Source organism: Cryptococcus neoformans, chromosome 4 (genome assembly GCF_000149385.1).
Source record: "Cryptococcus neoformans var. neoformans B-3501A chromosome 4, whole genome shotgun sequence".
Lineage (NCBI taxonomy): Eukaryota > Fungi > Basidiomycota > Tremellomycetes > Tremellales > Cryptococcaceae > Cryptococcus > Cryptococcus deneoformans.
The window spans coordinates 211416-222833 of NC_009180.1; the positions used below are offsets into that span (position 1 = coordinate 211416).

Sequence of the window (11418 nt, forward strand, 5' to 3'; positions counted from 1 at the left end):
CTGAATGATTTCCCACTTTGGTGGTCTTCTACAATAGCTCGCTTGGGAGTGGGGGTGACTTGAGGTGCCATTATGGAAAGAGTCAGATAGTTATAAGTACGTGTATGAACAATTCAAAGTGAAATCCTAGGCTTCCCCCCCGGGTTGCGTCCGGATCAGGCGCGTGAACCGCGTGAATCAGTTCAACTACATTTAGGCATGCGTCAGGCGCGGCCGTTTGCCAAACTACGAAACAACAAAAAACCAAACATCAAACAACCCAACAAACAACAAACGCATTCAGTCATTTTCTTCTTCCACCACAGCTTCCTTCTTTATCCATCCATCTATCCATATCGCCCCTGATTATATACCGCCAATTAAATGATCTGTGTATCCTGCCACGCATATCTCCCTTTGCCTACTGACGGGGAAAAGCCGAAGGCCCCAAGCTGGCCTCATGGTGGAAGAAGCGAGCTGAGTCACAGGTGCGACTCCGTGGTGATGATATACGCCATCATGTGAATAGGTACGTAGACGGTAAGTTGCCAACTCAAAGGGAACAGAGGAGGAGCTACCGTCGAGTGCCATTTTTTGATGTGAAATTGTCTCTGTCTGTGTTTAAGAAGAGGAAGTCTGTTGTATCGGTTCCATCGGATGATTAATTTACTGTATTCTACTGTACTTATATATGTATATATGCATGGATAGGATCTTGCGTGAATAGGCTAAGCTTTCCAAGTAGCGAGTAACAGGACGCATTACAAGTGCATGAATGCATGTTTTGTCTTCTTCGTCCCTTGCGTGCCAGTGGCACGACATACATATGAGTCGCAATTAAGCAAGCTGTCCTTCAGTGAAGTGCCCCGCGACCATTTGTCGCAAGCCTTTGTTAGTTTACAGCCCGAAGGAGTGACCTTTCCATGCCTAAATGTATTTAAACTGATTCACGCGCCTGATCCGGACGCAACCCGGGGGGGAAGCCTAGGGAGAGTAATTCAAAGTCATAATGATGGGTATACAGTACTCGTAGTCAAAAACGCGTCGCGGAATCAAATGGGGGGTTACATTCTTTTACGTAGGTATACGAGTACGAGTCGAGTACTGTACTGGTACAGTTATTACTGGTGGTACAAGTGAGTACATACTACAAACGAAAGTAACAGCACGACTACCGACAGCGTTCATTTTTTGTCAGTCTTCGACGCACTTGACGTGTGAAAACTTCAGCTTGTAGGTGAAGCGCTTCCTGATCGTTCAAGTAATCTCACTACATGCGAAGCTGCGGAACTGATTAAACCTTTAGCTGCATGCGTAGCGACCCTTTGCGACATGGCTTTCAGTCCTTCTCTTACTCCTTCTCGACCAGCACCGGTGCCGCCTAGACGAGCTGCAGTCACAGCACCTTCTATACTTAGAGTTACCGACGGAGCAGCAGCCCCGCAATCCAATTTCTCCTCGACCTCCTACTCTCCGTCATTTTCGTATACCAATTCATCGATACAGTCGACAAAGCTTGTGGATACGACGCGCAGCAGGACGATTCGATCTGGTGCAGCTAGCATAAAGGAAGAAGGGCTGAGAGCATTCATGTGGAGTAAGAGGTGGCTAGTCCTAGGGTCTGCTGAACTTCGTATCTACAAAAATGAGGTAAGAATCCATGCGTGTTAATCACCATTTCGTCCAAATGAAACGTAGGGGAATGTTGTTATGAAGCTGATATCGGAGCCGCAGAATTCTCCTTCACCCGTTTACACCGTGTCTCTGGAGGACATACAAGATGTCCAACGAGTAGATATGAAGCCCTACTGTGTGGAAATTGAAACTGGCGACAAATTGCTTTACTTCGCTTTTCGCTCAGATAATGAGGTTTATGGGTGGATGGACGACATTTACAGCAGATCTCCGCGTTTGGGCGTATCCCAACCTACGAACTTCGTTCATCAGGTTCATGTTGGTTTCGACCCTAAGTCAGGGGGATTCACTGTAAGCCGCCCAAACGAATGATCCATCGTTCTAATGCTCTAATGCTCTCTCACGCAGGGTCTACCGCCTCAGTGGTCAAAACTTCTCACTTCATCTGCTATCACCAAAGAGGAAGCTGCCCGCAATCCAGAAGCTGTACTAGATGTTCTTCAATTTTACACCCAACAGCAAGCTGGCAATGTTCTCGAAGGATACCAACAGTTTCCTGTGCCAACTGTTTCAAATCAGTCGTTGACAACTGGTACTGCCGCTACGCGTTTCAAAGGCGTAGGTTTGGGTGGACAACAGCAACAGCAGCAACAGCTTCAATCAGTGCCATTCACGGCACCGGAGTCGTTAGAAGCGACCACTGTCGTGCCTGTTCGGCCATCGTTTGATACTGAAGAAAATGTAATACATCATCTGAGACTACGTATTGAAACTGACTTGTCTAGTAGACCTTGGCCCAGAAAGAGAAAGAAAAAATACTTAATTCACAGCACCAGCCTATGGAGTCCGTCTCACGGCCTGCAATGGCTAAATCTGATAAGGAGAAGGTTACGTGGAGTCCTGGCCCGACTATGGAGAAAAGAATCAGTACCATGAACGAAGTACAAATTATGGAAAAGCTGCGATCCGTTGTAAGTGCCAAGGACCCATCTCAGCTGTATTCGAAAATAAGGAAGATTGGCCAAGGGTGAGTGACCGCTGTGTCCCCTGAAGGAGCCGGTTTGACCAAACTTTTCAGGGCATCAGGAATGGTTTTCGTTGCCAAAACGCTGCTGAATGGCAAGAAGGTTGCTATTAAACAGATGGATTTATCTCAGCAGCCACGCAAAGAGCTGATCGTAAATGAGATCATTGTTATGCGGGAATCCCAACATCCAAACGTTGTTAACTTTCTTGATGCGTTCCTCGTACGAGGTTCAGAGCTTTGGGTTGTCATGGAGTATATGGAAGGAGGGGCACTCACAGACGTCATCGAGAATAATAAATTGGAAGAAAATCAGATTGCAGCGATATGCCTTGAAGTCAGTTCATCAAGATCAGTGACGGGGGTGGTGACTGACTGTGATGACCCTTCACTTTCTAGACCTGTCGCGGTTTACAACACTTACACTCTAGGTCCATCATTCATCGTGACATCAAGTCTGACAACCTTTTGATGAATACCCAAGGTGAAGTCAAGATAAGTTAGTTACCTTTACGTTCTGCAGCCCGGTTGCCCAAGCTGATATTGACGTCCCGTAGCCGATTTCGGCTTCTGCGCCAAACTTACGGACCAGAAGTCTAAGCGTGCTACTATGGTCGGAACGCCGTACTGGATGGCCCCTGAAGTTGTCAAGCAAAAGGAGTATGGTGCCAAGGTAGACATTTGGTCTTTGGGGATCATGGCTATAGAAATGATCGAAAACGAGCCTCCTTACCTCGATGAAGAGCCCCTTAAAGCTCTTTACCTGATAGCCACAAATGGCACTCCTACCTTGAAGTCACCCGAGAAACTTAGCCAGGATCTCAAACACTTCTTGAGCGTATGCCTTTGTGTAGATGTCGCGTTCCGGGCAACATCTACTGAGCTTTTAAAGGTGAGATAATTTTTATTTCTGAGATATATTCCGTTTGCAATAGCCCTGATTGTGTTTAAGCACGAGTTCTTGCAGTTAGCATGCTCTGTTCGAGATCTTGCCCCTTTACTGCGGTTCAAGCAAGGCACTGTGAGTTTTATTTATTCTGTATCAAATATGTATCAAAAGTGCTATTCGCTTATTATGAAGCAGCTGTAGATATGTAGTTGTCCTAGTCGCCGGTCATTCAGCTGTGTATATGTTAATGATGCTTGGCTTTTCTCGACTGCGTATAGGTGTTTTGTGATAATCGTGCCTGCTATCTTTCAAAGTCTATCTAGTGCCATCTGTTTCATCGCTCGCTCTCGAGAATCCCCAAATCTTGTCACTGTTTCTTTCACCCTCTGTAACAACGGCTTTGCTTATCTACATACACAATGTCAGCCTATCGCTTTGATATGATCGTTGATGGGGTTCTCTTCATGTTAAATTCGATTCATGGCAGGCATGAAATTTAGAAGAGACGAATATAAATAAAGAGTGCTGCTCGTTGCGCTTCATTTGATCGAAAGAACATTTTATTGGTTCTCCTGCTGCAGTTAATGGGTACTGTTCGGGGCTCGCGCGACCAATTTGCGAAGACGTTTCACAATCGCAATAAATCAAATTTTTCTTCAGACAGTTTTATCTACTTTATGAACGTCACATCATCGCATCGTTTAATCTCAAGCACGCAGAGAGCGTGGTAGCATGCAATATGAAGGACTAGACTCGCTAAGCTACGAGTGCCGCCAATCGTCGAACAGTTGGAATGTTGAGCCACGCTGGGACGTCTACCACGCAGGAATGATATGAGCGGCATCTAAATACGGAAAGAACACACTCACAGGTCTCCAAATTTACTATTTCTCTCGGTGGGGGTAACTGATATGGGCCCACATCGTCTGTTTCTGGCGCTAGCAGCAGCTGGTCATTTTTGTCCTCAGGCTTGACTCGAGCAGCGACGGCACGTAGGATCTCAGCGTTGAGAGGAGCTTCATAATCCGCAGTGTGATATTGGCTGATGAGTTTTTGAACTTGTGCAGGTGAAAGAATCCAGCAAACGTCAAAAAGGATGTCGATGTCATTCAGCGTAGCCTGACGAAATGGTAATTAGCGAACTTCGAACTCAATCAGTGGTCACCATCGTACGCTATTATACTTGCTTTTTTTAGTTGCAATAGTTTTGTAGCTTGCAAGAGATGCTCCAGTTGAAGAAGACCCTCGGGCATATCGTGGGCTTTGCACCACTCTTTACAGGCGAATATCAGCTCACAATCGCATAGAAGATGAGAATATCTAACCCTCAATCCGTGTGACGTTATACTGTATCTGCATAGCTTGGGAGAGGTCAGTGACAGACCATTCACCTGCGAAATGGACTTACCTCTTTTCCAGGAAGAGAAGTTCCGTCGCATGAGTAAATCATTGAAAGAGAGTTGCCCAATCAACTTGAGTAATTCAGTCATTACCTGATGAGTCACGCTCTCTTCCATGTAATAGATTTTCAAACACTTCCAGACCTTGTTCAGGAGGTTCAAAATATCGTCCATTTTAGCCGCTGGCTGTTGCGCGCCTCCAATACCGCCGAGCATCTTGGAAAACACTCCAGAGCCTTCAGATGTGATGAATCCGGGCAATGATTGGGACTCGATCAATGCAGGTACAACCATCTTGGACAGTTTTTTCTTGATCTCAAGCATGAAGGTGTGATAAATATTATACTCCAGAGAATCAAGATCATGCTTGACGACACCAAGCAAACGGATATAGCCGCGCCAGTCTGAATCGTGCCCGTTAGAGAAGTCATATCCCGGAACATAACCTTTCGATTCCTCATCTTCAGCGAAAGAAATGAACGACAGAATTTCCTGGATATTGGACAACCAGAAGATTCCTGGAATAATGATATCTTCGCCTTTAAATTCCTAAAATAGTTGGATGTCAGCATGTCAGAAGGTAACGATTTAGTCCTATGAATGATCACTTACCACGACATGGCGCTGCACAGCTGACATTACGACAGCCAAAAAACGCTCAGACTCTGACCTCATGTGTCTTTTCCACATTTCATTACTGACTAAGCTGATAAGATGTGCTGGGAACAAAACATCTTTAGCTGTTGGAGGTGCGTGCAAACTGGGGTTTGGGATTTTGAGCTGATAAATAAGACCTTGAAGAACATCATCATCAAGTGACACCTCATCCTCCAATAATCTGGTAATTTCATCTGAAGTATTGGCCAGTGAGGGCGAAAAAGGCAAATCCTGAGAGTCGCGCAGGTGCAGCGATATGTCTTGCGTGTATATGGTCGATGCTGCGCGAGGGTTGAGCTTCACAATTTGATTCGCATCTTGATTGCCACCTCCAACAAGCAAAGAACCGGCAGTCATCGAATGGCGTCTGTTACGCCGCCTAGCCAGAGGAATCTGGTCAGGTGCTGTGCCTAAACCGATAGTATTCTCAAAATGACGGAAACCCTGACCGGTAGACGGTGAAGACGGAACCTCTCGGGATCGGTTGCCCTTAGTCAAGGCGTTAAGAGTATTGGTCCGTGAAAGCTGTTCTCGTACATGAGACAGTTCTGTGCGCAACTGGTCAATGGTTGCCTTATCTCCAACGCTTTGACTGTTAGCGAGGTCAAGGGACGCTTTGGTTTCCTCAGTGGAGCATAATGCAGCATCAAGTTGTGCAGTAAGCAGTCGAATTTCCTCTCGTTGCTCAATGTCCTTGTCTGTCTTTCTGCGTAATTCAGACTCCACTTGCTCCTTCTGCGCAACGAGAGACTTGTAATTGCCACTTTCCGCTAAAGCGATTGAAAGCCTCTGTTCCAATTCCTGCCTTCCTATTAAAAGTTCGTTATTCCTTTGATTCAAGACTGCCGTCTCTCTCTCCAAAGCGGCAACTCGAGATACCAAATCCTTATTCTCACTGAGGCGCTTTTGAAGAGCTTGAGTGAGTTCAACTACCTTATTTTCAAGCTGATATGAAATCTCCTTCAATTTGGTGGCGGATTTTGCCTCAATTTTCAAGGAAACAAGTTCTCTCACGGCGAGCTTGCGGCGCCACTGTGATTGAAGAACGACAATACGTCTGACTTGAGTCTGATACTCACGCCGAGCCGCGCTACCAAAAGTACCATTAAGACAAGAGTACGGTTTATGTAGGAAAAGCTTTGGAACTCACCAGCTTCGGAAAAGACATTGCAAAGTCACAGCAGCAGTTAACTCCCTCATTTCATTTGCCCTTTTGCGTGCTAGATGACGACGGGCGACTGGCATTTTCATCGAATAAGCACGCTGCTAGATCAAAAGCCGTATTTTTTTCTTCACATACCCGTTTGAAGCCTTACAACATTCTCTTTCTCTTGAATATATCTTTTCCTGCTGAGATGGCCCCTTGCAGTACTCTGAATCCACAAAGTGACCTTGAGCTTTTTCAACTCGACCAGCTTCTTTCTAGACAGAACACCCCTCCACCAATTCTGAATCACTATAGCTCCTGACTTCAACTGGCTGTAGTGCTTATACGCAAGACGCCGCCGAATGTACTTTTGGATGGTAGTTGCAAGTTCATATTGCCTTCGTGAACGGAGGGATTCTAGGAAGGCTAAAGTGCCAGCCCGGAAAAAGATTTTTGTCAGACCAAGCTGATAGCGGTCATCGTTGTCAAGGGTTTTCTGAAGAATCAAGGAGCACAGTTGCTTAAGATCGAGACCTTGGTTCCACTCCTTTGAATGAAGCATCAGATGATATCTCAACAAAAAAACTGTCAGCATCAGCGCGCCTAACGTATGCACTCTGCACTCACCTTTCGGCGAATTGTGCATATTCCCACCGGGAGGGATAACCATTGCAGCTTATGCGAATGGTCTCCAAAACACCACATGCGCGAAGCTGGCTTAGAACTTGATGGGAATCCAGCTCCCAGGCCTTCTTCGCTTCGTTCGGTTTGATGCACCTAATATAATGGACATTGGTGTTATTAATGGTGTCCATCAAGCTCGTCAAAGAATTCTTGAACATCGAGCCCAGGGTCTGTTTGCGAGGCGTGACCCTTTTGGACATTACTAGAGGCGTTTTGAAGTTCTGCTGAGATGGCGCTTCTGAAGGTTTGAGCGCAAAAGCAAGTACTTCGCAAAGGAAGCCATTGGCTGAACTCTTCAGCAAAGAAAGGTGCTCTTCGGGCACCGAGTCCCGATTTTTTTCGACAAATCCTTCTACATCATATGTCACTTCATGTGCGTAATGTGTAATTGTGAAAGCGCCCTGCTGGAACCGCGGCTTTTTGAAAACTTGTTTTTGCCATGGTTGAACTAGCTGTTGATGTAGCTTGGTCGCAAACGAGGTATCTGATCCCCCTGGCAATCGAGATTCCTCATCAAGAAGTGCAAGCACTCCCATTTTGCCTTCTATGATATCAATGCAAGCCTGATTATCGGCAAACTCAATGAATTTCCAGCTGATTTGCTCTCGCACGTACTCTTCTTGTTCGAGCTAAGGCAGAAGAAGTTAATATCGTCCATGCGCCTTTACTTACCTTAAAAACATGGGCATAGAATTCTTGTTGAAGTTTCTCGTTTGCCCAGTTGATACAAAATTGTTCGAAAGAATTCTGTTTTCGAAGATCATCATCAGTTCGTAATTGCGCATGACTTTCGAGTAAGATGCTTACTTTGGTGAAGTGCTCAAACCCATACTGTTTACAGAGTTAAGACTGCCTGATCCGATATATTCATTGTGATGAAACTCTACTCACAATATCAAGTACGCCAATGAACTTCGTTGCATTGGAGCGTCCTCCATTATTCCCCCCTAGACTGTCGTTTACCACACAAACTAGCCACTGCGATTTCGATCAGCCACACCCCACGTCGAAAAGTCGAAAACGATTTAGTATCAGTTGGCGTAACGACTCACCTGGAATAAACTACTGTATATAAACTTAGCGACTGAGTCCCGTACAACCAAGGCTTGCGTGCTCCCCAAACTTGTCACTATCTTCTCGTTCCTGGTCGTCAACTGCTTCTTAATGATCCATTTCTTGAAATCTGAGAGCGGGATGCCGAGTAGATCGGTGGCAATGTTTAAGGCCGAGTCATCATCTGCTAAAGCTGCGTCGGTCCTTATTTGGGTTATTTTGATGTTACCCAAATGCAGTAGGGCGGCTAGTAACCTAAAAATATGCCATTGGCGCTCAATTGAGATCCCAACAGTTGACAATGCACTTTGGGTAACCGCAAACTCTTTGGAATCATCAACGCCTGGTATCGAGGTTGAAGTAGGCCCACCACCTGCAAGATATCCAAAGTCTCGAGGGGCCATTGATAACGAGAGATCCTTGCGCTCTTTCGAAGGAGCGCCGGCAAGCAATTGGTAAAAGATATGATAATTGCGCTCCGAGATAGGTTGGTAAGTTAATCGTGACCGCTCAAGGAGATAAGTTCTAATGCGAGCGCCAGTGATTTCGTTTGTTCTGTTGAACAAAATCTGCAAGGTCATTAGTTTATGTGAGGCATTAACAGAATGGTGAACCTGAAATTACGTGCCTCAATGTATTTCCCAAAGCGCGAACTGTTATCGTTCCGAGTTGTTTTGGCATTGCCAAATGCCTCCATAATAGGATTGCTTGCCAAGATCTGCTTTTCAATCTCGCTCATGCCATCCTCACCAACGACGGTCGACTGGGTCGAGCTGTCGTGGTGAGCTGACGCGAAGTATTTGAGGATATACTTGGCAGCTACTGTCTTGCCAGCTCCACTATCGAATGCGCTTGCTTGAGCACTGGGGTAGTGATCCATACGGAAACTCGACTCACCTTTCGCCACTGACGATAATAGTCTGATCCCCAGCACCAGTTGGATCAACACCTCCTCCACCGTCACCCCGCCGCATAGAATCAAGCGCTTCTTCTGCAATGGCAAAGACATGAGGTTCTCGCTCCCCTTTCTTTTGACCTGCGTACAGTTTCACAAAAGCTGTTTCATCTGGTCAAAAAGGTCTAAATTAGCGACGTACACTGTGATTTGAGGATACATACATATGTTGAGTGGAGTAAACGGATTCATGGAAAGCTGAGTTTAAGTTGTTAAGTCTCAAATAATGTTGCGGCTGGGAAACGGACATACCAAGACAATACCAGAGTATGTGTAAGGATAATGCTGCATGTACCGGGTAGCCATTGCATGCAAGACTGTAAGATAAAATATCAGCCAGGACCGCTCGAGAGCATCAACATAGCACACTCACCCGACGGCTCGTTGAGATTACTCAAATTGGCCAAGTCCTCTGCGGTCTCCAATGCAGGCGGATTTCTCAAAGCTGGCAAATAGTCCTGACCCAATGATGAAGTTGTGGTTCGTAGACTGGTCGGATCTGTTGTTGCGCTTTGTAAGGCAGACAATGGAAATTTGAGTGTCTCGTTCGTAGTAGGATCAGAGTCGTGAGACACGATCATAACGACTTCAGAAGAAGAATCCCCATCTGTCGGAAGATCGAGAGATTCGACGGTACCAGCCACCCACCCAGACGAAGGTTGGGATATCCATACTAGAGTCCCCTTTGAATATAAGGAAGTCATGTGTTAAAGGCGTCAAGTAATATGGAAGAAGGAAAGTACACGAGGACGTGGGTTGAGTTACCGAAATATCAGGTACCCCAAATCGACGTCAGATTATTGGGGTATCGTATGATGGCGAATTGTCGACTGTCGAAAGGTCGGGACTGGATATGATATTTCACTGAGTTTATGAGGTATATTCCTCTTGCCAGATGATATTTGGACAGGCCGTTGTGGCAAGATTCGGGATAAGAGGTGGATTTCTAAATTTATTGCTGTAGTGAGGGAAGCAAGGAGGGACGGGGGTGGCTGACGCGCAGCGATGAGTCGACGTACAGTTGGTTTTGAACCTTTCGTCGTCTTCTCGTTCGTTGCTTGTTGTCAGGCAGCAGCTGCACGCAGCCCAATACTACTACTGTATACGTAATAGTACGTTTCAGAATATTTATGGATTATTTCTTAAATTTCTAAGTGAGCCGGCCCCTGCCGCTCTTTTTTACCCACGTGGAGACAACGGAATCAAATATGAGATGAACACGAATTTTATGACCATATTATGCATGAAACTGGGATATTTAAAGGTCAAATATTCATCCCTAGGAAGAAAGGCTTGATTCTTCAGTATCGTCTTATGAAATGTTATGTCTTAAAATACCTCCATATGCATAAACAATGGTCGTTTGAAAATGGTCGAAAAAGGCCAAATTCACCCCGACAGTCTCACCCAAAAGTTGCATTTTGCGACAAGCCCCTCGACGGACATTTGGCTCGTCTGTTTTTTTTTGCGACAAGCCCCTCGACGGACATTGGCTCGTCTCGTGACGAGACGAGCCAATGTCCGACGAGACGAGCCAATGTCCGTCGAGGGGCTTGCGTCGAGCCTACTGCCACCCAAATTTTAGAATTATTTAGCAAGAGAAAACTAGAAAATTCATATTAACGAAAATGGTTAATAATAGCCTTGCTTATAGGCCCGTTTTTATTAAGGTTTATAAGTATTACTTTGGAAGTGAAAGAGATGGTGACAACGGGGCTTCCGCGCACTTGCCACATCTTTCAAAAAGGATCAAACGGCGTGAAATGCCGAATCATAATAATCAACTTCCGAGCAGACTTGTTGCGTCGGGCATTATTCGGCTGGGAGAAAGCCGGCCGACGGTACAGCGAGGAGCTTCCGTGTCGCCTGAGCCTTGCATAGCGCCGTATCACATATAATGAACCAAATATTTAAATGCATCGCACTCTTGACTTTGCACACTCCGGTCCCGGTTTATCATTTCGTCCAGTACTCGCCACGTTCTACTTCCCCACT

At 45.8% G+C, this 11418-nt stretch overlaps 2 protein-coding genes across 2 annotated transcripts; one reads left to right on the forward strand and one right to left on the reverse strand.

Annotated features, from left to right (window-relative positions):
• Nucleotides 1-1311: 1311 nt before the first annotated feature.
• On the forward strand, nt 1312-3728 carry CNBD0600 (hypothetical protein; the record flags this gene model as incomplete). The annotated part of the gene is made up of 9 exons (XM_770918.1): nt 1312-1629; nt 1714-1965; nt 2023-2355; nt 2403-2641; nt 2693-2975; nt 3038-3137; nt 3196-3530; nt 3591-3659; nt 3723-3728. The coding sequence occupies 9 exons, from the start codon at nt 1312-1314 to the stop codon at nt 3726-3728; spliced, it is 1935 nt and encodes a 644-aa protein (XP_776011.1).
• Nucleotides 3729-4283: 555 nt separating this feature from the next.
• Nucleotides 4284-10127, reverse strand: CNBD0610 (hypothetical protein; the record flags this gene model as incomplete). Its single annotated transcript, XM_770919.1, has 19 exons — nt 4284-4342; nt 4397-4646; nt 4715-4800; nt 4853-4888; nt 4936-5476; nt 5543-6674; nt 6735-6822; nt 6885-7157; nt 7247-7278; nt 7359-8044; nt 8088-8162; nt 8223-8246; nt 8307-8393; nt 8468-8993; nt 9071-9307; nt 9366-9534; nt 9588-9621; nt 9676-9740; nt 9797-10127. 19 exons carry the CDS (start codon nt 10125-10127, stop codon nt 4284-4286), a joined length of 4731 nt encoding a protein of 1576 aa, XP_776012.1.
• Nucleotides 10128-11418: the final 1291 nt, after the last annotated feature.